Source organism: Tetrao urogallus, assembly GCF_951394365.1.
Source record: "Tetrao urogallus genome assembly, chromosome: 8".
NCBI lineage: Eukaryota > Metazoa > Chordata > Aves > Galliformes > Phasianidae > Tetrao > Tetrao urogallus.
Genome location: NC_136821.1, coordinates 22,252,765 through 22,277,619, shown reverse-complemented (window position 1 = coordinate 22,277,619; position 24,855 = coordinate 22,252,765). Strand labels below are relative to the sequence as shown.

The window sequence follows — 24,855 nt, the reverse complement described above, 5'->3', positions numbered from 1 at the left end:
ACACCTATGGTGCACAACGCCAAGTCTCTTCCCCTTTGGTAGGGCTGAGAAGAATGCTAGCGCATGTAAATGTTCATCTTTGTGTGTATTCATTGAGACATTTCTTTTTCTCATCTTCAATGTCTTCTTTGCATCAGAGATGTTTATTTAAGCTCTATCAGAAGGTGGTTTCTGATGAAATCTTAAGAGTTTTGCATGATAATTAACAGTAGGAAAACTGAGGTAAATTATATGAACTAGAAACCTATTTAAAGGAGCACCCCTACCATGTTTCCAAAATCAGTTCTCTTCTAGATGGAAACATAAATCTCAGGTAAGCCCTTTTTTATGTTATTAACAGTTTTCAATTCTGAAAACACCTGTGGCAATATGGATGAAACGTTTGTGTCCCCATTTTGTTTGTGAACGTATTCTGATTGCTTGATTCTCTCTGCATGGCATGCTTTCAGACAAAAGCTGAGAAGTCTTATTCTTTTTGAAAGGAAAGACTACCCCAGGTGTAACTTACTTTCTTGATGCAATTGTGAGATTTACTTTAAGATGCCTCTACTTTGTTTCTCATGAAAACAATAGTATTATCTATTTGTATTCCAAGTAAATTTTTGTTTGTTCTTTGGGACTTGCTTATTATATAGGACAAATTAGGGAGGGAATGTTTGTACTGATTCTTTTGGATACATTCCGTTATTCCTTAGTAAGGAGGCCTTTTTGTTTGAATGGTTCAGTTTCTGAGTGCAGAACAAAGGACTCCAAGCAGTGAGGTTTTGCAGAACAGGTGCTCTGTTCTTTCTGGCCTTCTCAGAGCACCCGCAAATTGTTTTTATCAGAGCAGAACAGGTGTGACCAGACTGTCACTGCCTGAACATGAGTTGCTGCACAAAAGAACACTCTCAGAAGCATTGCAGCAGCAGATACAAAGGGGACGGAATGCTAGTTCTGGCACCAAGTTTTGTAAGCTTTACTCATACCTCTCTGCCTAAAATGCAGAATTTGAATCAAATTTTGAACTGGTATTACTTAAAATAGTTTTGTTTGTTGCAGAAGTTGATCCAACTTCGTAGGAAGTTCCCAGACTTGTACCTCCAATTTGGAAAGCATGTATTGCAAAAGGGTATTGATAAATACACTTATTTAGCATGCAAAAATGACTTCAGTGGTTCCTTACCATGTAACTTCTTGTTTGTTGATTACATTTTAAGATCTGTGACTCTTCAAAGTCAAATACATACAGTTAGTGAAAATCAAAGCTAACGTTACTGAGCAGTTTTAATTAGGTCCCTCTACTGTGCATCTGTTATAGTGTAATCTTGAATTTTATGCACCCTGGCTTTCACCACATGGCTTCATCCTTTGTATTCTTCTTCTTCCTGATTCATTTTCTAATGTCATTCATCTTGTGGACCGAATGAGGAAAAATGTGTTGTGGTTACAACACAGACAATTATCACTGTACATGTGCTAAAGTGGTTGAAAGCAAGAAATTATCTCACAAAGCAAACTAAATGATTGTTGCCTGCATCTCCCTTTAAGGGATATATAGACCTCAGAAAAAAAAATCTGAAAGCTATACATTCTACCTTGTCCTGAAATGAGACCAGCACTGCATGATTCAAATTCAGTCAAAACAGTACAGCCAGGGACCTGTCAGTCTGCACAAAAGCGATATCAGCAACTTCTGAGATTCTATCATCACCGAAAATAATCAGCAATTCTTATGCTTCCTTCTAAGTTTGTTATGGCCCCAGGGGTAATCAAAGATTATACTATCTCTTGTAGCATTCACATTAGCAAGATATGTCCCATCTAGCTAGACCAGGATTGGTTTTTAAATGCCCATTTGTACTCTCATCATGGTTAACGTGACCCTGTTGCTGCTTCAGTGCCTGTTCTTCAAGCAGAGGGCTCTGCTGAGTCTTTGCATTAGACTTCAGGTCTCCACTGCAAAGTGAACGAGAAGTATATCACATCTGCCAGGGAAAGTGAGCCAGCTGGAATGGGCTAGGAAAAGAAGGAGGAGCTGACTGGTAATGTGGTCAGATATCTCTGTCTTTTCTCCATCATTAACCTCGCCTGGACTAACTATCCCTGGCCTGTCCCCAAGAGTACCAGCAGAGACTAATTTGCTCTTTCCTCTCCTGCATTTTCAATTATGTTCCTCATTTTCAGTTTCTACCTCTTTAGTTCTCATTTGCTCTCCCTGAAATTTGAAGGACCCCCTATCAAGCAAATCAGAACACAGTGCCTTATATTGATGGCTCCTTGCCCCACACCAGGAGCCTCTCCTGCTTCTGGTCTGCACTGAAGTGCGGCATCTTTCAGTTTCCCTTGTGGGATCTGAATATCAGCCCTTTAGTGCTTTACTGCCATGCCAGAGCATGCTCCAGAGCTCAGTCTTTTGCACAGGAGGAGTGGATTAGAGGTGCAGTCAGATGACAGAGATGCCAGCTCATTGCCTGCTGTCCCCTGTTCCCATGCAGCCTGTCCATGGGCCCTCAATTCCCCTTCTCCCCTCTGTACAGTGCTAAGGGAGCAGGGCCTGCTCTGTTTATCTCCCTAAGAAATGTTCCAGAGAACATATGAAATTTCATAACAGCAATACCTTTCTGGTTGGATATTAGGAAAAATTTCTTCTCAGGAAGGAGTGGTGAGGCACTGGAACAGGCTACCCAGAGAAGTGCTGGGGTGACCATCCTTGGAGGTGTCCAAGAAAAGGGATGTGGCACAGAGAGCTATGGGTTAAGGTGCATGGTGGTGATAAGTTGATGGTTGGAGTTGGTAATCCCAGTGGTCTTTTCCAACCTTAATGATTCTATGATTATGTGATTCTTATTCTCATTGACTGACAACACAGAAAAGAAATTTAAGCAATGAACTTGAAAGTTGTGGAGTAGCTGAATGTTTTGTTTTAAACCAAGAGATGACTATTTTTCTTACTAACATTTTATTAGCCTCATAGTGCAGGAACACAGAGCACTTCAGATTTTCGTCTGCTCCTTTGTGGAGTACTTTGAAATTCTCCTCCTTCACTTTTAGTTATTCTGGAATCTGCACAGTTTATGTTTTCCAGATCTTAGTCAGAATCACTGAACTGCAACATGAAGAATTAGCCTGGTACGTGTTACTAAGAGGAAGGAAAAAGAGACCATGTTTTCTGAGGTATTTACTGGTGAAGAGGGCAGAGGCTCTGAAATTCCATAATAAAGCCTGAACAATGGAGACTTGTGCATATGCATAATTAGTTCAGCAGTCTTATTCCTTACAGAACTGCAATTTCTGCAGAGGAGTCCTAGCAGTTTCTGCATTCAGATCCCAGATCCTCCAGAATATCTAGTGCTTGGCTGCATGTTTCATCTGCCTTCCTAGAAAGCTGGGAATTAGTCTCCCTGAGACCTCTGCCATTATTTCTTCCTTCTCCCAGTCAGCACAGGGAATGACTAAAAAGCCTTGGTCATCATTGAATTCCTTACTTAAGTTAAAAGTGTCTTTATAGCATGAGGAAGTCCTATTTAAAGGGACAGGATTGTTAGCCTTACATATTTTAGGTGTTAGACTACTGAAGGATACTTTGCAAGTAAGCTGTGACTAAAACATCTATTGTCATAGCACACAGTCACAAAATTGCAAAATAAGACATACATATTGCACCATGTATTTATAAAGATCTTGGTAGTTTCTAATTGCAAGGTCTCTTATCCTAAGAAAAACTCTAGAGCAGCTTAATAAAAATCTGAATTCCTGAAGTGTCAGATGAATGCAGAAGCACCTACTCATGTGGCTTGCTGGCTGCTCAGTGTTTCTGCCCTCGCTCACAGCTGCCTCAAAATCTCCTGGAGAAAGAAAAGATTACTGAATTCATTATTAGCTAATAAATGATAAGAATTTAGCTGGGAGTTAATGCCTGCTGCACTCTCTGAATGTGGGTATAGCTGCTGGCCGTTCAATTTAGATACGCTCTTTTTTACAACAATTTAGAAATAGCACATTGCAATTTCAAGTCATAGCATGAGGCCTGTCTTCTGTTAACGTGCCTGACTGCTGCTGGTGCCCAGGTCTGAGGCAGTGACCAGCCCATTTCAGCTGCCAGAGTGAGGCTGATTCCAAGAGCTGGGCTTTCAGCCCAGTCTGCTCTGATCACAGCATGTCTGGTCCCACAGCGGAGACATTCAAAGCTCAGATGCTTCCCCAAGTGAAGGGTATGGAAAGAGAATGGCCTTTCTTGTTCATGTATTAGAAAAGACTGGTTTGTCCTTCAGTCTGCTTTGCATCTCATTCACCTAGATTTAAAAATAAAAACAAGCACATTATGATTCTGTGTTGTTTCAGGGCAGGTTTGATGAGAAATATAATGTTCTTTTAGAGACTTAACCAAATGTTGAGGTTTTTTTTAATCAAGAGAATTGTAAAGGCTTGTTATGTCGTTTCTGGTACTGATCAAAACACCCTGAAGCCAGAAACATCATTATTGATTTTTATGTGAAGAAAGCCTATTATTTGTTACTGTGGAGAGCAGATGACAGTTGTCAGCTAACATTAAGAAATTTTCAGTTTGTCTCGTTTCTCATTTATATTCATCTATTTTATACACTTACTCAAATGCATATGTACATATAACTTACCCCCTTTTTAAATATGCATTTTTAATGTGTGAAAGGTAACATCTACTATTTCATTTTGGAAGACCAGGCTTCCTGTGTCCTTATTCTCTCCTGTTCACAGTATTGATTGAGGCTACGTACTTGCTTCTAAACTCTTAGCAGGGTTCAGATGGTTGGAGGAAATTAAGATCTACCTAACATGATACTTCTCAGTTTCAAGTGATATCGCTATTCTGGAACAAGCGGGAAGCAGGCAAACTGCTAGCGAAACTTAAAGCAGATCTCCAAGAAGAAAAGAGTGAGGTCTAAGGGCATCCTCAAAGAAGAAAGCAAAAATCAGAAATCTTGCTAACCTCACACACTATCTAAGCTTTTCTGATTGCTACATCTTAAGCTTGAGTCTTTTGGCATGATTCTATTGGAAGGTAATGTTTCCTATTGTTTTACCAATTCAGATTATTTTATTGTCAGGTGGTAATAGTGTAAAAAGAATAGCTTTGCTCTCAGGGTATGTTACTAGTTTTACTGCATCTGAAGGCAATATGTATTTCTGGTGGTGTTTTTCATTTAACTTAACACAGCCAAGTGTTCTGAATGATAGCAGCAGCCTTAATAATAAGTAGCAGTTATAGAGCATCTTCCATCAGAGGATTTTGAATAGCTGTAAACATGTTATTTAGACCTTTCAGCTTTCTTTGTGAGGTTCAAAATATTTTTATCCCTGTTTTACAGATGAATAATAAAAGTACAGTTAAAACTGGAAGCCAGCAGAGTCACAAAGGGATGGGAAATTGTCATATTGCTAAAGTATTTATTTAGCCATTGGGTTCATACTTCATTCTTTTTCTCAGATTTCGTCTGTCACTATTTTAAGAGTTATATCTATTATAAACAGAAACTTCCTGAATACTTCATTGTCCAATAGCATATTTGGAAACTCAGTTCTTTTATGTATCTGTATCATCATTGTGATAAGACCAGATTCAGAAGTTTTTACCTGTGTAATTAATTGTGCCTCACCAATTTATTCTGTGAGTTAAGCCTTTCCATAGGCATCAAATATTTTAATTTTTTTTTCAGAGTAATTTCTAAAACAGCAGTGGCATTTCATTTTTGGAGAAGTGTTTTTAAGGCTTTCCTAATTATGCTTTTCTCAACCAGAGTTTATTTTTACAGTGCAGTATATATATCCATGGCTGAAGAGAAGGAAGAGCAGAGGGGATAGTCATAGCAGCGGAAAAAAAAGAATGAAAAGATATTTTCTCAGTTCCCTTTTGATCTCTATGCATATGCATGTTATGTGGGGAGAAGGGGAAGGGGGAAATTAGAGTATTTGTGTTACTTTTTTTTTTTAATTTTGAATTTCTTGATTTAAACTAGAAAATGGAGAGATGGAGTGAACAGAAAAGCAGAAGATCAGAAGGAACCTGGTTTTAAGTCAGACAGTATAAATGTTTTTATTTTTGTTTATGTTGGTCTAAGCCACTATTTTGCACTGGTTTAGGAGAAATAAAAATCTACCAATAAGGCCAGACTTCATCCTTGGCCTCATGAACTTGTTCAGATGAGTTCTTGCGAGTTAAATTTTCTAAGTGAAAACCTGACTGAAAGCAGTCTCTGCTTCAGCACAGGGCTCCCGGGTGTGGAGCTTCAACTGGCTGCTTCTCTTCGACTAGGTTAAAGTACAGCAGAATTGTTTGTGTTAGCTCACCAGATGAATAAATGAGCCTGTCAGTGAAGATGTAGAGCTGTGCTTCCCAAACTGATGCTGAAGCAAGAAGATTAATGCATTTCTTGGTTTTAAAAGAAAAAAAAAGATGTAATTAAGTAGGTAAAGAGAGAGTATATTTGACCATACTGTTGTCACTTCTAGTGCCCCTACTTCAGTGACTTATTGAAAATCTGAAGAGGAGTCAGAGGAAAAACTAACAAATGAATCAAGGCTTTTATAATGAGAGGCTTAAGGAATTCAGCTTACTTGGTTTATCAAAGAGAAGGTTAAATGCTGATCTGATTGCAGTGTACAAGTACCTATGCATGCAGGCATTAGGGTGCCCTTTAGTCTAATTGAGTGAGACACAACTAGATGGAGTGGTTTGTGACAGGCAAAGCAAGGTGTGGATATTAGCTGTGGGAATACTCCATCATTATCATCATTTCCTCTGTGATGTTATAGATTCATCTTAGTTGGAAACTCTTTAATCAAGTGTGGTATGTTTGTTCCTTCTGCCCCCCTCTAAAATTTAAGCTCTGGCTGACCACAAATTATCAGACTTCATCACAGGAAAGGCTGAAGCTCTCTAGTCTATAAAATTGTCGTGCTTTTTTTTTTTTTTTTTTAAAAAAAAAAAAAAGAAATCAGATGTAATGGCTTCTTCTAAGCTAAAACAAGTCTTTAAGTAACTGTAGACAGTGCTTTCAGTATTCTTTGTGATTGCAGATACAAGCACAGAGAGAATCAAGAGTTGTTCCTTTTTCATTTTCCTGTCTGAGCTAGACTTTAAAGGAGGACATACAAGAAGGTAGTACTCCAGGGGACTCTGCATTATGCCATGGGATTGGGCATAAGGAAGAGGAACCCAACTGCTGCTGTCAGGAGACAGAAAATCAATGTCCCAAGTCCTGGGTTCCAGCCCTGCACGTCTGTTGGCAGAAATAATGTAGAATTTTCAAAAATAAAATTATTTCAACAGTAGCCTCTAAAAGGAAATTGATGAAAGTGAATTTATTAATATTTCATCTCTTTTAAGACGTAAAAGGCTGTTCCCAGCTCTGGGTGCCCTTTTAATCGTCTTGTACTAAAAATGATGTTGAAATGTAAACTCCAAAGGTTTCTCTTTCCTTTTTTTTTTTTTTTTTTTTTTTTTTTTTTTAAATTTAAATACCAGCTGTTATTTCATCAACTCTTCATGGGTATCTGCAGTGTCTGACATGTTAGCAAGTGAATTACAGCAGAATTTTTGTTTTGCTTTAAAATGCCTTCAGGCTGATTTCTTTGACTAGTGATAGTGTGCAGAGGTCACAGCTCTCACAACCACCGTTTTCCTTGGGGAAGCTGGAGCTTGCTGCCAAATTGATCAAGATGTGGAGAGACAAACAGTGTGAGTTGTATTCAGAGAGGTTTGTGTTCAGGGTACAGTGTTCCTGTGTTTTGGAAACCATGTGGGAGGGAGGGGTGATTAGTCCCTGAGGTCAGACTTGTCTCAGTGGATACAAGAAGTACAAGCTTATGTATTTCTGCACTTGGGGAAAGGCATCTACTCAGAACTTTTTTTTTTTCCATTTTAAAGAGAGAGAGAGAGAGAGAGAGTAGACATTCTTGATAAAGTCGTGGACTCATTCCAACCTGTGTAAGTTTGGGTTTGACTTGAGTAAGATCCAAATTTTATACTGTATGCAAATACCTAATGTGCAAGAACAGTAACAGAGACTGTAGTTTGTTAATCAGCAGAAAGTGTTAAAAGTAACCCTTGCTTAGACCACAAGATTACAGCAAAAGAATATTATGTTGTATTCTAATATTATGTGTTCTAATTACACATTTGTCTCTGAATCAGCTGTGGACAATCTGCAAAGTGCTCTCCCCTGTCTAAGTTATTATTTTGTGATAGGACAAGGAGAAATGGGTTTCAAAGAGTCCAGGTCGGGCTGGGCAAGGCTCTGAGCAGCGATCTAGCTGTAGGTGTTCCTGTTCATTGCAGGGGAGTGGGACCAGATGGCCTTTAAGGATCCCTTCCAACTCAAATGATTCTATGATCATTTACATCTCCCTGATTTTTTTGACTCTCCAAATATTGCAGTGAGTGAGGTGGTGTTTGCATGCTTGCCGTATAGAGGTACATCTCTGGGATGCACTCTGCGCTAGGTGAGCAGGGCTGAAATGCAGTTGGCAGGGTTCCTGTAAGAAGAATCAGTGGTATGCATCAGCAGAGCTGCCTTGAGTGTTCCTAGTAATACAAAAAAGCAAGGAGATGTGAAACAGCATAGTGGTCACTTGAACAGTATATTGCCATGAGCATTAGCCCAATGAGAAATATTGTCTGTTGTGATGAAAATAGCACAAGCATGGAAAGAACAGACTTCTACCAGTCTGGGTTTGCCAAGCATGTCTAAAGTTGCACTACACCATTTTTGGTTTTACAGAGGGCATTTTATATATGTGCTCTGTTGAGTATGGCTGTTTACTTCCGTAACTGCATTAATCATCATGATGTGCACCATTGTGGTAGAAGGCTGTGTGTATATGGCAGATTTTATGGTGAGCTTCAGTGAATCACCATTCTGTATGATGGCAAGCTGCTCAGCTTTCCTGACATCTGGAGCACAAACACAGAATGTCTGCACATGGCCTTCTGACTAAGAAGGACATCAGGAAGGCCTAATCTGCAGAATGTTTACTGATGTTTGCCTAGGTGCTTGCTTATAATAATCATTTTTAGAAAGACACACACATGAGTAGATTGTCAAGCAGTTTGGAAAAATCCCAGAACTTTAGTTGCTGTCTTGCATTGGTAATTTATATTCGCCACTATTTGCTTGCCTTGATTGCCAGAGGGAAGCACTGGATTATAATGTCAGGTTTTTTTCCACATACGGTTGAAAATTTTGTTTTATGAGAGCAGAACAGCATAGTATGCCTTAAGGCTGCTCTCAGTGTTTGTACAGAAGTTTCTTAATGACCAGTGGTTAAGTGATACTCCATTAAATCTCTTACAGCCACCCTTTGATATTCTGTTACAAATGCTTCTCAACACACAACCCTCGGTTTGACCTGAGAGTTGTTACGATAAGAGGTAAATGAACATAGGCCATAAATTCCCGGTCACAACGTTAAACTTCACTGTGATTTGGAGATCCCAAGGTTCCACTGCCATAAAACAGGGGCTTTATTGCTGCTGTTATGATAGCTGTTATGATGCTGTTATTGATAGCTGTAGCATGAAGATTTTTGTTGGAGTGGTTGCAGTAGCATGTATGATGCTTGTTTAGTGTGAATTAATGGCTAAGTGGACCAGGAGTAGAATGAAAGCATAGGAGTCATGAGGTAGAAAAGGCAATTTAGCCATGCTGCTTTATCATTAGGCTGCCTGTAACCTCCTGGATACTAGGCAAGCACCAAAAGCTTCAGCTCAGATAAATTGGCATTTATTCAATCTTTTAAACTGGAGATTGCACTTGAATAAAAATTAGTGAAAATATTCAGGATTTGCAATACCATAAAAACCATCTTTTCTTGCAAAGTAATGTGAACTTTTTTTTTTTTTTTTTAAAAAAAAAAAAGGCCTAGAAATAATACCTAGCTTGTCTGTTGGTTTTTTGTTTGTTTTTCTCATTAAGACTTGAGAGTGTGATTGTGATAGGTAATTCCATGAAAAACTCATCTTAGAGTTCATTACTGATCCACCCTGAATATGGTACATGGTTCTTATCCATCTCTTCAAAATGCTTCATGGAATCTGTACTAATACAGTAGAATTAAGAAGTACAGCAAAGATATTCCAAAGTATGGGACAGCTTCCATGTGTAGAATGATCAAGTAATGCATAGTTAACTTGATATGTGGTACAGGTCATAGAAAATTGAGTTGCATGGAACTAGGCTTAATGAAGAATAACTGTTCCTTGGCACAGCAGGTTGTAGGAAATGGAGCTCAGTGCAAAGTGTGGAGTTTTTCCTGATATTCAGGAGATGACGGTGAAAGCATATGGAAGAGAAGGTCATTGGGATTTGCCAAATACATGGAAAAGCATTCCTGGTTCTGCAAAACTTATTTTGGGAAGAAAATGTATGAATTGTATGAAAATAGGTGCGGGAAAGGCATATATGTTCATGTTCTTGTTCTCTTGCTAACTAAATATGGCTGTTTAGAGGAGAAGAGGGTAGGCTAGGGGGAAGTGCAGTGGAGTTTAGTGTTTCTATCATTTTGGATTGTGTGTTACTGCACCAGCTTTTCTGAAGTGCCCTGAAAGTCGCTACCACCAGCCTCAGTGGATGTAGACATCTCTCACATTTGCATGTTGTGAAATTGGAAAACAGAAGAAGAAAGAGAAGATTACTGCTGAAACCTGTCCAGATTCTGTTAATCTTTGTTCACTGTAATGGTTCAGGTGGCTTTATAAGGAGACTCATTGCAAAATAGTAAGATATCTAATTTTGTTGGAAAGATGTCTTAAATTTAACTTTTTGTTAAATGAACTGTAGTAGGAAAACAAGACTAAAAAGTTGTTAAACTTGGTTATGGCTACTAGAACCATTTATTTATTGATTGTTTATTACACCGTAACAGAAATAGCATAGTGCAAAATTTTATTATTTGTGTTGGCTGTTTAGTTGCAGTTATTATTTCTAGAATAAACCCATTTTACAGAATTGCTTTTTAAATACTGTTGCTCCCAACTGCGCCAAGTGTGCTGCGTCATTTCCTAATATATACCTCAATAAATAATTTGCTCCCTCTCTCCCTGCAGTGAAGAGGATAATTTTGTTTAGAGATCTGAGATCAGCTTACCCTGCAGCGTTAATCATCTAACATAGATACTTTTTAATTTTTCCAGCATCCTGTAATCCACCCTAGTTTCAGATATATTTAAAAGCTATTAATTGTTAATGTTGTGCTTCTTGAATTCTAATTGTGACCAGGCAACGTGCAGGGCTCAGGTTTGGGCAGGATCAGTAACTGATCCCAGGGGAGCCAGAGTGGCACTGTCTGGAGGAAGCGTGAGCCAAGCTATTTGGGAGCTTGTCCTTGTGCTGTGCATCTGTTTGAAACTAGGACTTTGTGCATAGTCTGCCTTGTGTGCTTTTGAACTGATGACTGCTAATGCTAGCGCTGTGGATTGCTATCTGGTACGCACAGAGGACTCATTGAGTATTGCTGATTTTCTTTTAAATGGGACTGCAGATGCTAGTGGGTATTTTGGCTATTTCTTCTCACTGATCTCAGACACTTCAAATGGTTGAGGTACTTTTCAGCATTACTGTCTTGTTCTAGTTGTTTTGATCTACCAATTGCTAGTTAAGTTGAAAAGCAATGCATGTACTCTATTTAAAGAAAGAAATTCTATTCTCTAATGACACAGCAATATTTTAATATATGAATTTTATAATCTTGACTGGCAGATCTATAATAAAATTAATGCTGAAAAACTTTTAATCTGCATGTGTAATTGTGCAATATTATGCAGGAGAATGCAATAAGTGGTACTTGTGAGAAACTGATTTTTTTGTTATGATAAACTTAAACGTGGGACTGTTACTTTATTCTAGAAGAAGCTGAAATGAGGAATAAGGATATTTATTTTAGTTTTTGTTTTAGACTTTATCATGTTAATTGCAACAACATGTTTTCATTTATAAATCAGTAGTTCATTCAAAATGGCCTTTTTGCATTTGTAATTACTTCTTTTAATATTTTACCTTGATGGCGATGGCAAGGAAATCCAGAATTAAAGACAGAAGCTGATAAGAAATTATATCCAGAAAATTTGTTAGTAATAACATTTACAAAATCATGCGTTTGGCTTAAGAAGAATCTGGCAATAAATCTGTTTAGCTTCAGTAAAAAAAGACAAAAAAGGGTTGAATGTTAGATAACAAATTATTAGAGATATAGTGCTATAAAGTAGTTTCTTAAATTTGTGAGCTTCTACATGTGCATGCATGTACAGGAAGTCTTCATCAGTGCAGGTTTCTCTGGAAGCATGATATTATACCAAGGGAAAATTACAATCTTGATCCTCAGGTTTGGAAACTCTGGAAGCAGCAGCTAACTTTCAATTATTATTCTTTAATAAAGCATTATCTTCAACTTTTCTTTCTTTCTTTTGTAAGTGAGCTTAGTATCAAATAGGTGGTGTGTATCATCCAGAATTATACAGACAGGTTTTCTTAAGACAGTGCTGTAAAGGAAAAATCATGACTGTGGCTGCAAGACAGGCTTCAGAAAAATACGTATTTATAGCGAATTGAACTATTATCTCTTGTGGTTTAAAAGCAAGGTTGGGAAATGAGCATTTATCTTTTCTTGTGGATTGCCATTTTCTCTCTCTTGTTTTCAGAATCCATTTCACATGTTAAATAAGTGTAGAAGACTGTGCACAGAGGCTTGTTGGATGATGGAGGTTGGAGGGAACCTCAGAAGTCACCTGCTCCAGCCTCCTGCTCTAAGCAGTTCAGCTAGATCAGTCCAGTTATACTTTATGTGAATTGAAACAGTGTTTCAGTCAATAAATTTGACTTAATAAGTTCATTTTATTTTTTTTATCCATACTGCATCATGAATATTAGGCTTAATCGAGGCCTCAGTGCAGTAGCAGTTATAACTTCCAGTGCTGTTCCCATCTTCCCATGTTAACAGAGTTCTCTGTCCTTGAGGATATTTTAAACTGATTACTAGCAGCAGTCCTGACATTTAGATATAATCATTTCCAGTTTGTGAAAATGTTCAGGCAAATTTACAACTAATATATTCAGTGCTTCATTTATCTCAATTTTTCCAATATCAAAATGTTTTCTGAACTGTGGTGACTGGTACCCTTTCCTGGGGCCAACACACTCTGCTTACTCCTCTGGATTTGTCTTTTTATGGGGTCTGCCATCAGTTCTGTATATGGAAGTGTTGGAGAATTGTGATCATTTTCCTGGCAGGCAGAATTCCTAATGGAGCCTCCAAAGGACCTCATCTCATGAAGACGTCTCCAAGAGGAGAGAAATGAATGACCCTGACTTTTTTAGGGGGCAAAAGTGGTTTTTCATTATGTCTGTTGAATCACCAGGTGATACAGGCAGGCTTTCAGGAGGCTCTCTGCAATTCAGATGTGATTGAAGCCTGCATGGAGGATGTGCAGGATTTGGGAAGGGAATTTTTGGTATCCTGAGAGTGGCAGCAACAATGGAGCTGCATTTTTTTTTTTTTTCCATTGGATCTTCATAAGGCTACCAATTCCTGAACCTGTTAAATCTCTTCTTATTTATATCCAAAATTAAAGAATAGGCTTCCAGCATTATGTTGGTGTGTTTTTTTCTTTTACTATATACTGTGAGAAGTTGTAAATGGATTCTTGTTTGTTCTCTAGATGGATCCTGTGCAAAAAGCAGTCATAAACCATACGTTCGGAGTGTCCATTCCCCCAAAGAAGAAGCAAGTCATTTCCTGTAATGTCTGCCAGCTTCGCTTTAACTCTGATGTGAGTACTGGCTATTTTCTTTTTCTTTTATTATTTAAAATAGGTTTAATTAATCCAAGCTTCTTTTCTCCAAGTTGGCAGTTATTGTTCTGCATACATTCTGCCCAAACTTCTGGGCTGATATTTTGCCCACTTAGAGATAGAAGTCTGGCACTGACTGTTGCCATACACCTTTGTCCTTGTACCTGAGGAGCAGGCTGCACTTTTTCTCAAGTTCTAGATGCTAACTTCTTAAACATATCAACCATATACTGAAATGCTATTCCAGCAGCATGTCTGTGTTTTCAGATATAGATTGCCATGATAGCCCACGTCACATCCACTGGTGGTGGCCTATCGTACAGTCCAGTAAAATTCAAGAGGGAGCAGACAAAAAAACTATGTTCTCTTCATGTTATACCCACTTTTTTTTTTCAAAAGACATCTTTTTCCTCTTGTTCTTATGTTCTTTCTGATAATGCCTTTGGATTTTTTTTAATAAAGTCAGCTTTCCAGTAACTTTCAGTTGTAACCATTTTGAGTATTTACTTCTAGCTGTCCTTTGAGAATGATAAAGTTCAAAGAAGCTGCTTTCTGACATGTAATTCAAAAGGAAAAAAAGAAAAAAAGCAGTGCAAAAGAACACATTGGCCAATATACCTAAACTGTATATCCAACTAGTTTTTGCCCAAGCTGTGTGAAAAATAAATAAAATCAAGAATATTGACAAGTAAAAAAAAAAAAAAAAAAAAAAAGTTTGATTTGGAAAACTATGAACTTTGACACAACATATGTGTTCTCTGAGACTTTACAAATGTTGTTAGGCTAATAGAAATTTAAAGACTCAGATATTTTATTGTTGTTAAGTGTAAGAAGTACTTAAGTGATGCTTGATTAGATATTTTGCTATTGTAAGAAATAGTTTGAAGGAAGCTCCTCGAGGCTGTTGAGGTCTTGGTGCTGCTAAACATTCTCAGTAAAGGCCTATAAAGTCAGTATCTATTGCTCTGGTTTTCTCTTGCCTCTACCATTGCCTTTTGAAGTGGTCTGTAATGTTATTTCCCTTTTTGACTTTCTTGTCTAGCCTGGCATGGATTTTGAAGGATTGCTGTCTTACCTTCAAATTGACTTCTGAATCAAAAATCTATCATCTTCTAACAAGCTTATTAAACTTTCTTTGAAGTGGCAATATCTACTTAGTTAACAGATTTCAAAGTCATTTTTTTATTTAATTCATTTATGTTTCTTTTTAAGGTTAAGGTTTAGGCTTAAAAAAATCTTTCTGCTCTGATTCCTGATCAAAATACTCACTTTTACTGATTAAAACAAGGAACCAGTACAGTTTCTAAAAATATGTAGGCCCTGTGGATCTGAATCTTGCTTCTGAGTAGGATCTTATTTCCTCTCTGAGAGGATGGCTCAGCTTGTTCCTGCTCTTCCCTCTCCTTCTAAGGAGTCCCTCTTGATGGCAGGTCCTGTCACTAGAGGATTTTGCACTGACATTCAGATGGTCAAACAGTACTTCAAGGCAGACAGATTGAATCACAACTTAGTGGCAGAAGAAAAAGGAGCTGAAATATTATATCATTTTGTACATCTGCCAACTGAGTAATTTTTCCGAACTTACTTGCTTACAAGGTAGAATAAAAAGTACGTATCATATTCTGCTTCCAACAGTGGCATCACTGTAGCGTGTCAGATTATAGTCTTGTTTCCCCTTTTGGAGTGGCTGTATTCACAGTGTTGTGCTCCTTTCTTTTTAAACATGTCTAATACACACAATTCTAGCTGTTAGAAGATATCATAACTCTTTTATAATGGATGGTTTTATGAATGCATGAAGCATCATGACCATGCCAGTGGTAGTGATAAAAAGCAGTTCCTTTCTAGAGCAGTTTTTCCATAACAGTACATTCATAAACAATGTGGAAACTTGATTTTAAAATGTACTTAAACTCTAGTGGAATTTTAATACTAGAAAATACTTGAATATAAAATAAAGCTTCACAAACATTTCATCACCAGAACATACAAGAATATTTGGAGAACAAGTTTTACAATTGAAACACTGTTCTATTCAAAGCTGTCCAGTCTTTCAGTAGATTATTCAGTTTCTCATGTTAAGCTTACATGAGATTTTAAATCTTTCCTCCAGTTCAGTGTACTAACCTTGAGTTATTTGTTTACACGTGTTATCTTTTCAACCCTCTGCCCATCCCCGAAGTGTGAGAATTTGTTTTTCGTATATATCACTTCTCCCCTGCCCCTGTAAAAATCTGCAGTCACAGTGTTTGGTAATGTTAGTGTCTTTTCAGTTCAGATCTTCAGACTCTTTTGTAATTCCTTGACAAAGTTTTTTGTGTCTTTTTTTATATGCAGAAATGCAAGTGATTTCTTGTAGCTGTTAGTCCTTGAAAGGATGATGCAATTTCTTATCTTTATGGGAAAGGCAATCAGATATTTTTTGACCATCATATCTACTGAATCTTTCAGTGGATCAATTCCACTCTGCAACTTGCTAAGAATGTTTTGAAATCCTTCCTGGTGGCAAAAAAATATATGATTACTTGCATCAAATCTTTGAGCATAGCAGAGTATAGATAGATTTGCAGTTCATCCACTTCAGTTTTTCAGTTTCTTTCTCTGTCTCCACAGAGCTGATGTGCTCCTTGTACACGATGGGCATGTTGTTTCTTTGAACTTCCTTTGACCTAAATTGTGCAAGCAAATAAAACAAAACCAACCAAAAAGTAGTTGTTTGTTTTATTTTATTAAATGAATTTCATTTTCATGGTGTTTGAAGTTCCTGACCTGATCCTAGTATTGATTTGTCTATTACATGAATAATGTACAAACCAATGGAAATTTGTCTGTGAGAAGAATGTTGGTTTCCTTGCCTGTAATCTTGTATTCACACTGTTGGTTCTCACTGTTCTGGATCAATAGAACAAAATAATTCTGACTTAGTCAATTTATATTTGTCAAACCTTCCGTTAAGTTTGCGTAGTTAATTGCAAAGGTTTCAGATTTCTTCTGCTACTGTGTCTGCAGTGAGAGTGTTCTGCCATCAGATCCGGAGGAGGGATCTGCAGCTTTCCTTGGCAGGAGGTAAAGTCTAACATCAGGGTTGGAAAATATTTTAAAATAAGTTGTCTTCGTTCTGGGAGTAAATATATCTAATTTTGAGGTGACGCCACCTTTATCTTGAGAAATAAAATTTGCTAAGATAGTTACTTTTCTCCTAACATATTATAATATGAAGAGAAGTTATGAGTTGTGCATTACTGGCCCCTCATCTGCTTTCTTCTTCACAATCAGATTGGATAACTTTTGTTCTTAATCAAGTGTTGTTTGTGTTTGTGTTTCAAAGAAGTAAAACCTAAACAGCAAAAACAGACCCCTGCAAGGCTATGGTCAGCTTTTTCTTTGTTTCTTTGCATAAAAGAGAATTAATTATTCGGAAACAGTCCTGTGTATATGCAAATAGAGATGGCTGAAACAAGGCATATGGTAAATAGTTGAAGTACTTACAAAATGATTGAGGTGAGTCCAAACTGTGAACTGTTTACCTTAAGGGGTGAAAACCAAAGAGTTTATTTTCAATGTCTTACAAAAAGAGTAACTGACAGCTTTTAAACTTACAGAGGCTACAGAAGGAGACATTACGTGGTAGGGGCTGGTTTAGTAAAAGCAGAATAAGACTAGGTCTTTGATCGTTTGTTACTTAAGCTATTTTACTTGTGTGAGGGTATAAAGAAAATGTGAACTAGCAACTTCTAATGTTATGGAAATACTTTTTTAATGTGCATTTTATTAATGTGTATTTGTGTAGAAAATATGAAAAAGAAAATGTAGTCAATCTTCTAGAATGTAAGTTGGCATATATATAGTTATAGGAAGGTTCTATGCATTGTGGATAATTGTCAGTGTGACTCAGTGTCCCCCTTGTTCTTTTTTCCATTGTCTCTGCTGTACACCATTAAAAGGCAGAGGCTGCATGCTTTACTTGTACAACATTTATGCAAATTCACTTGTGCATTTGGGAAATGTTCATGATTAGCACCTTTAGAAATTAATACTGTTAACATTGCCAGTGGGCAGACAATTGAATTAAGGAACATCTTACCTTTAGGAACGTCTTTCTCATTTAAGGGAGATCAAATTTACATACCTGAGCTTCTGTTTGCATACATTCAAGCACTCCGTATTATTATTTCATAAAACCGAACAAGTTATTTTCAGCTACAATTTTTGTAGAAGGATACCCAAGTATTTGTCACATGGTATAGGAGTATGTAGAAGTACTTACTTTGGTAAAATCTGGCAGTTAAACCATGTCACAGCACTCTTGGGATCGTCATGTGGCATAGTGGACCTACTGTTTCTGGTAGTCCAGATTTACACTAATATATTTCAAAGGAAATTGACAAGGGTGAAATACAGAAGCCCATCAAAATTTCTGTATATTGATATATAGAAATATTTCAAGAAGTGTTTTGAGCTACTTTAATTGAGGACTGTAGCCTAATGCATTTGGTTTTGTTTTGAGTTTTTAGAAAGGTAAAAACAAGTAAATTAAAGTGTCGTGGAATAGCATGTTACTAAAATCAAGCATTTTGCTTTGAATAATTTTGATTTAGTATTTTTAAAAACAGAATTGGTTTGGAGATACTTTGAGGGAGAAAAATTACTTGAGAGGGACAGCAGACTGACAAACTTCGACTGTGGAATGTATAAAACTGTTATTGTGGAAAGCAATTCTGAATTCCATTCTGAAATAAGAATTTTTTTTCCCAGGAAAATACAGTTTTGGAATGTCTTCAGATGTCCTGTTGGATCAGGAATAGTAACCTTCTACAAAGGAGCTGAAGCCTCCTCTTGTTGAAAGAGGCATTCAATGTGATGCCATCCCTTCCATGAATTCATTGACCACAGCTTGGAAGCTCATTGTGGTTTAACTTAGCAGGTGGCTCAGCACAGTCATTCACTCAGCCCCAACCCCTGAGTGAAGTGGGGGACGGGATAGAAAAAAAAAACAAAGTAGAACTTGTAGGTTCTGTTTACTAAGACAGATTTAAACTGTTTACCGAGATGGAAAAGGGAGAGAGCAGGGAAAAAAGAATGTTAATAGTAATGATAATTATATATATACAAAACAACTGATGCACAGTGCAATTGCTCACTGCCCACTGACTGATGCCCAGGGAGTCCTTGAGATGTAGCTGCCTACCCAACCAACTCTCCACAGTTTTCAAGGTTTTTGTGCATGGTATAATATGAAATGGCCTTTGCCCAGTTTTAGCCGGCTGTTCTGCTTCTGTCCTCTCCTAAGTCCTTGTGCCACTCAGCCCTTCGCTTGCTGGCAGGACAGTATGAGAAGTTCCTGCATTTTGAGGTCAGGGGACTTGGAATTTATTTGTAAGATTAACACTGAGCTGATATCAGTGAGGCTGCTTCAACAAAACTTGTCCCATGACCTACTTAAGGTGCTCTGGCTGGTACTTAAGAGTGCCTAAAACTAAGTGTCTTGTGTCATTTGGGTAACTTGGATATCCACACCTGAATAGTGGACCTGACAGAGGGTGCTCAGTCCATGGTCAGGCAGGACACCTGTGGACATCATCAACTGTACTGAACAGCTGTTATTGGACACAGAAATTCCAACCCATTTATCTTGCTTTCTGTTTTGTTTTTCCACTCTTTCTTTTTTCCTTCCATTCCTCCAGGTCGAGTCTGGAAGCAGAATATCATTAAAAGAGAGAAATATTTAAAAAAATAGGAAGTTAGTAAGGTTCTCAACAGTGAAGGGAAGTGAAATGGCAAAAATATGAGTACAAATTAAAGCAAGGAAAATTGTTCTGAGCTAACTTTTATGGTAACTGGTAACAGAAATCAAAAAATGTTGAATTAGGTTGGAAATGTCAATTTATGAAGGATAGCATTGCAAGGATTGGTAGCTGATGAGTTTGATTAATCATAGTAGCAAGAACCGAGATATGTTTCAAAATGTATAAACTTTATTCTGTTGTGAAGTGGAACATGCTTCTATAGAAAACTGTTTAAAAATGTGTATTAGCCATTAATAGTTGTGGTCAGATTTGCTCCAGTATATTAGAACAAACATAGATGTTTGTATCTCTGCATCGAAATGTTGGTTAACGACATTTTTATTGTTCAATTTCTACATGATGATGAAACAGCGTGTGTTCCAGGGCTGTAAATTCTAGTGTTTCAGTAGAATTCAAGCTCTGGTTTGGTGTTTTGTCCAGCTCAGAAAAATTGGGAAATATCTCCGTTATATTCACTGCCACCAGAGACCAACTAGCAGAAGGGAGAGAATCCTCTTTGTGGAGCAGATTGTGGTAGTGAGTCAGACCTTGCTCTTGCATAAAGGCCATCAGAGCGAGGGATGCAGCTGCAATCCATGAAAAGGAAATGAGATGTGCTGAAAAAGATCTAGCCTAGCTTTTCAAAAATAGGTTTTTCTTCTTATGAATCCTGGGACTCCTTTCAAACCCGTGGTTATATCTATATGGACTATGGATAAGCTTTGCTAAGCAGGTTTTCATATTAACTGTGTAGGTATGATTTATTGAGTTAATTATTTATGCTGCAGACATTCTAGCAGAAACTAAAAGCAACTTGAGTAAGGTTTGCCCTATCTGTATGGAACTCATAACGGGATCCAAGTAGCAATGGGGCATGGAGAAGATGGCTGTTGCTGTCTCCCAGAGATTTCTTCTCTACTTACTCTTGGCTTGCTCTTCTACTTCTCTTTGGCACATCTCCCACAGCTGTTATGTGGCACTGAGTCACTCCAGCAGCTGTGGAACTTAGGCCAGGCTGTGCTGAGCTGTCTGTTCTTCTCTGCTTTAGCAACTGGCACTGTCACCTGCAAGAGAAGCATCAGTCAAGTTGCAAGGATACCTGTTAGGCTTTGGCAAAACTTTTTCTCCATGCTTACAAAATCAGTAAAATTCTTTCTGCTATTCCCTCCATTGTTTGTTTCAGTAGTCCACATTTTTTGGAGCTTGGGCACTAGCTATTATTGTTGGTGCTAATCTAGTCACCTTCCTCTCCAACTGTACTCCAAACTCAAATATGTTACACCAGCAGTCTGTGTGATTTGTTTGTTTGCTGGTGTTTGTTATTTTTGTTGTGTGTGTTTTTTTTTAAAGTCATCTGTTGATTGCTTCTAAATGAAATATCCGTTTCCCTCAGTGTCCACTGTCCTTATCTGTAGGAAGCCAGTGGGTACCATCTTGTTGATACAGTATCTTTTCATTAACATAAGTGTGTGTCTGCGCAGCTTATTGCGCTCTGCGATTGATGGCTCTAAGTTGGCGTTGCCTTTTGACATGGTATGCAAAGACTCAGAAATGAAGTCAAAATGCTTTGCAGGAAGATGCAACAGTTGGGTATTAAAAGATGCTGACAGTCAACTTATTATTGCATATATTTAGCTAATAAAAATGATGCAATAATAGTGATCATCTTTTTAGAAAAAGCCAGAAGGCAACTTTATAAAGTTGAGGCTAGTGTTGCCAAATCTTATCTTTGCAAATTTGAATGAATGTCAAAAAGCTAACATGCAAAATAATCAATAGCATCAATTGAAAATCTACAGAACTGTCACCAGCTTTTGGCAAATGTTCTACGTTTTTTCTTATACATAAAACTATTGGAGCTGATGCTGAGGGTTTGGAGCATAGCAGAGCAGGTAAGGGGTAATTAAAAGCATAAATCTCAGGATCTTGTGAAGGCAATTTTCTGTTTTGAAGACAGATCTGACAAAATGATGAAAGTTGTTAGCTTCATCATGACAGAAATACTGTGTGATTACAGGGTGCAGAGTTATAACATGCTGAAAGTTCTGTTCCAAACCAACTATTTAATAAAGCAGCTAAGTTTGACTAGTTGCTTTCTTATGATGTGACCGATTTTCACCACTTTTCCATTTTTTCCATTTCATATTAATCTACCTTAATATTTGGAGCAATTTAGTTTCACAAAGCTACTGAGAGCTGAATTTCAAAAATAACACACAGCTTTGGTGTAACAAAAGTATGGCTACTTCAGTTTTACAGATTACTTCAATTACATCCATTCTTAACATCAATTGCATCTACACTTAATATCAGACTACAGTTAAAATTATTCAGCACAGGTGCATCATGTTGTCACTGAAGAGATCTGATAGGTTCATATTTCTTCTCTACGCTGTAATAAATTCAGTTAATTAGCCATTCGTACACCAGATAGGTTCTCAAACTGAGTCAGTTGTCAAAATGAATAGTGCTGATTTCAAATATTCTGTCACTCCCTGCTCCTGACAGGGGCAATTTCTGTCATTTTTTTGTACTGTAGCCGTAACTGAATTTTAAAGGTTTCTTGAAGGTAATATGGCAATCAATGACCGTATGATCTACATGTTTCCTAGTTTTCTTTCTCTCTGTATATATCTGTAAACATATATATATGTAACTTTTAGCAAAGCTACTGATGGCATTATATGCTAATCATGTTCACACGTTCCAAGAAAGCATGCTTACATGTAAAGATGAAGATTTGCATTGCTGATGTTTTGTTAGATGGAATCTCATATATAAGGCAGTGCATTATGGCTTTGTATTGCACGTAGACTTACAGACGAACATGCTGATGCTTAGCTTTAAGACTTAGTTGATAATCAAAAGCAGAAATTCACAACAAATTTTAGTTTTTTAATAAAATCTGACATTGTGTGTCTCAATGGAAAATGTGTTTAAGAGAGGAAAGGCTTCAACCAAGTCATTAATCTTACAGCATTCTAAGTTTGCTAAAAATGTCATAATATCCCAGAATCATAGTTTCCTTAGAGTTGAAAGGGACCTCTGAAGTTTATGTAAGCCAACTGCCCTACAATGAACAGGGATACCACAGCTAGGTTCTCAGCAACTTAGAAAGCGTTTGGTTAAACAACAGTCATACTAATGAGAGTTTAAAATTTTAGTCTATGAGATGTTTAGTTTTTAGAATATAAGAAATAAATGTAACAATTTATTTGAAATAAAGCATTAATTATGTAAGTACTATTGAATTGCGACAATGACATCAACAACATTATTTCACTTCTTTGGCCTATTCTACTGTAAATATACACTGGAATAAATCACTGTGCAACTAAAAGGCATCATGAGTCTGAGTATTGTGACATCACTTAAGGTTATTTATTTTGGCTTTTAGAGCTCTTGTTTTCTTTTCTCATTTTTAATTTTATTTGTTATTTTACTGGAGTTTATGTTAAAACTGGTAAGTTCCCTTTTATGTAACATGCGTCTTTTAAACCTTATGCGTGCATAACTTCTGGATTGTCAGAGCAAATGGAAATGAACATTCAGTTTCTTTCTTAAGCTGAAAAAAATGAAAGAAATCGTGTTGTGGCTTTTTCCAAAGATATGTTTAATATTTCAGTCACACATATTTCAGAAGCCCATAACTTGTAATGTATTGCTGTATTGTGCCAGAAACAGGTTTCTAATGGGAGTTGGAGAAAATAGGCTTGCATATAATGTGGTGCAAATATCTTATAAAAGTAGGGTTAGTTATGCCCGGGACATTAATAATCAGAATAATTGGTACCGGGAATAATCATAACACGCTTTCTAATTTCAGATTGCCATGGATGCCCTTTTCTTTCGTTTAGCATTATTCCAGGAAATTATAGAAAGTAATCATTTTTTGTAAGAATCAGAGGAAATTCTATTCCATGTTGTTTCCACATTTTCGTTACCAAAAGCAATGGAATCAAATGATTTATTTCATAGTGGGTAATAAGCAAGCTCCAATTTGCAGATACCTTTGAAAACATTACTTCAGCACCCCGAGGGATGCTCCTCTGACTTTATGTTTGAAAAGAGTTTTTATATTGTCATGCACAGAACATGTGTTGAAAGAGCCTGAGAACCAAAGGTTTAATGAAAGCCAGGGGCTAGAAGCTGAGGCTAGACAAATTCAGTGTAAAAATTAATAGAATATGCTTGAAAAATTTTACAAAATGTAGTTTTTCTGCCCACCACTCAAAAAAGAAAGGCTGGTTCGAGCAGCCTGAGGAAGACTGACATTTTTGGACACTACGCTTAAGTGGTCACCACAGCACTTTTGGGCCATATAATGTACAATCATGGATTTGTTAGTGCAAAGATAGTAATTATGCAATTTAAATAAAAGGTGAGGCCATGTGGCACAATCCAGGGGGCTTTGTTTTGTGTTTATGGAAGTCTTAATTTTAATTCTGCTTGGGCTTGTTTGTTTTCAACAGGTCTCATGTACACTATGTGAGGATTGAATGAAGGGAATCAAAGACTATCGTAGGTTCTGACTGATATTGCTGACACTATTATTGCAAATATCAGTAGAAAGGCTTATTATCAAGGATTTGACTGACTAAGCCTTTCTCTTGAGTGCACCTATGTCTCCTGTGTCGTAGCTTTGGCCCCAGACAGTACATGGTCCTACCAACAGCACAGTGCACATGGAGCAAAGTTCAGTTATTTAAAGGGACATCATCAACTTGTCATCAACTTTAGAGTGCTCCAGTGGATACCTTTGTCCTTGCTTTTATTGGAAATTGAAAGTATCATAATGGAAAGGGTATACACACCCCTTAATTTTGAGCTTTGACTTCTGTACATATGTACAAGCCTGTGAATAGTTGATTTAACTTTTTTTTATGCTTGATGCTCCTTCTAGCTCATCATGTAGCAACAGCAAAGTGCAGAGAAATGGACAAAGCTTGGCAAAAGTGGAGAGAGGCAGGGTGATGGCACTTTGCTCCTGTTCTTACTTAAGATGCATCGCGCTAACAGGGTGCAAACAATCTGCACTCCTCTACTTGCTCAGAGCTGAGGAGCTCCAACCCAGAAGTTGACAAGTGTCCCTTTAAGTAGTGCATGTAGTAGTAGTGGTTTAGCTGTGTAGCTTTTCTTTATAATCCTTAAATTGCATTTGTATCATGTCTTAAATTCCAAAGATTTTGAAATCATCATATAACTTAATAGCAAGTGATGAATAGAGTCTCTACTGTTTTTATAATGAAGATTGAAAATAGTCTCAAT

General features: G+C 37.3%; 1 protein-coding gene across 2 annotated transcripts in view; it reads left to right on the top strand.

The window, feature by feature from the left end:
- ZNF385B (zinc finger protein 385B) overlaps window positions 1-24,855 on the top strand; it is a gene marked incomplete at both ends in the record, with an annotated part of 134,045 nt that overhangs the window by 86,909 nt on the left and 22,281 nt on the right. For both annotated transcript variants that reach the window (XM_079539000.1, XM_079539001.1), the window contains one exon: window positions 13,670-13,780. In XM_079539000.1, coding sequence (XP_079395126.1) covers window positions 13,670-13,780 — 111 coding nt within the window. The remainder of the gene's footprint in view (window positions 1-13,669; window positions 13,781-24,855) is intronic.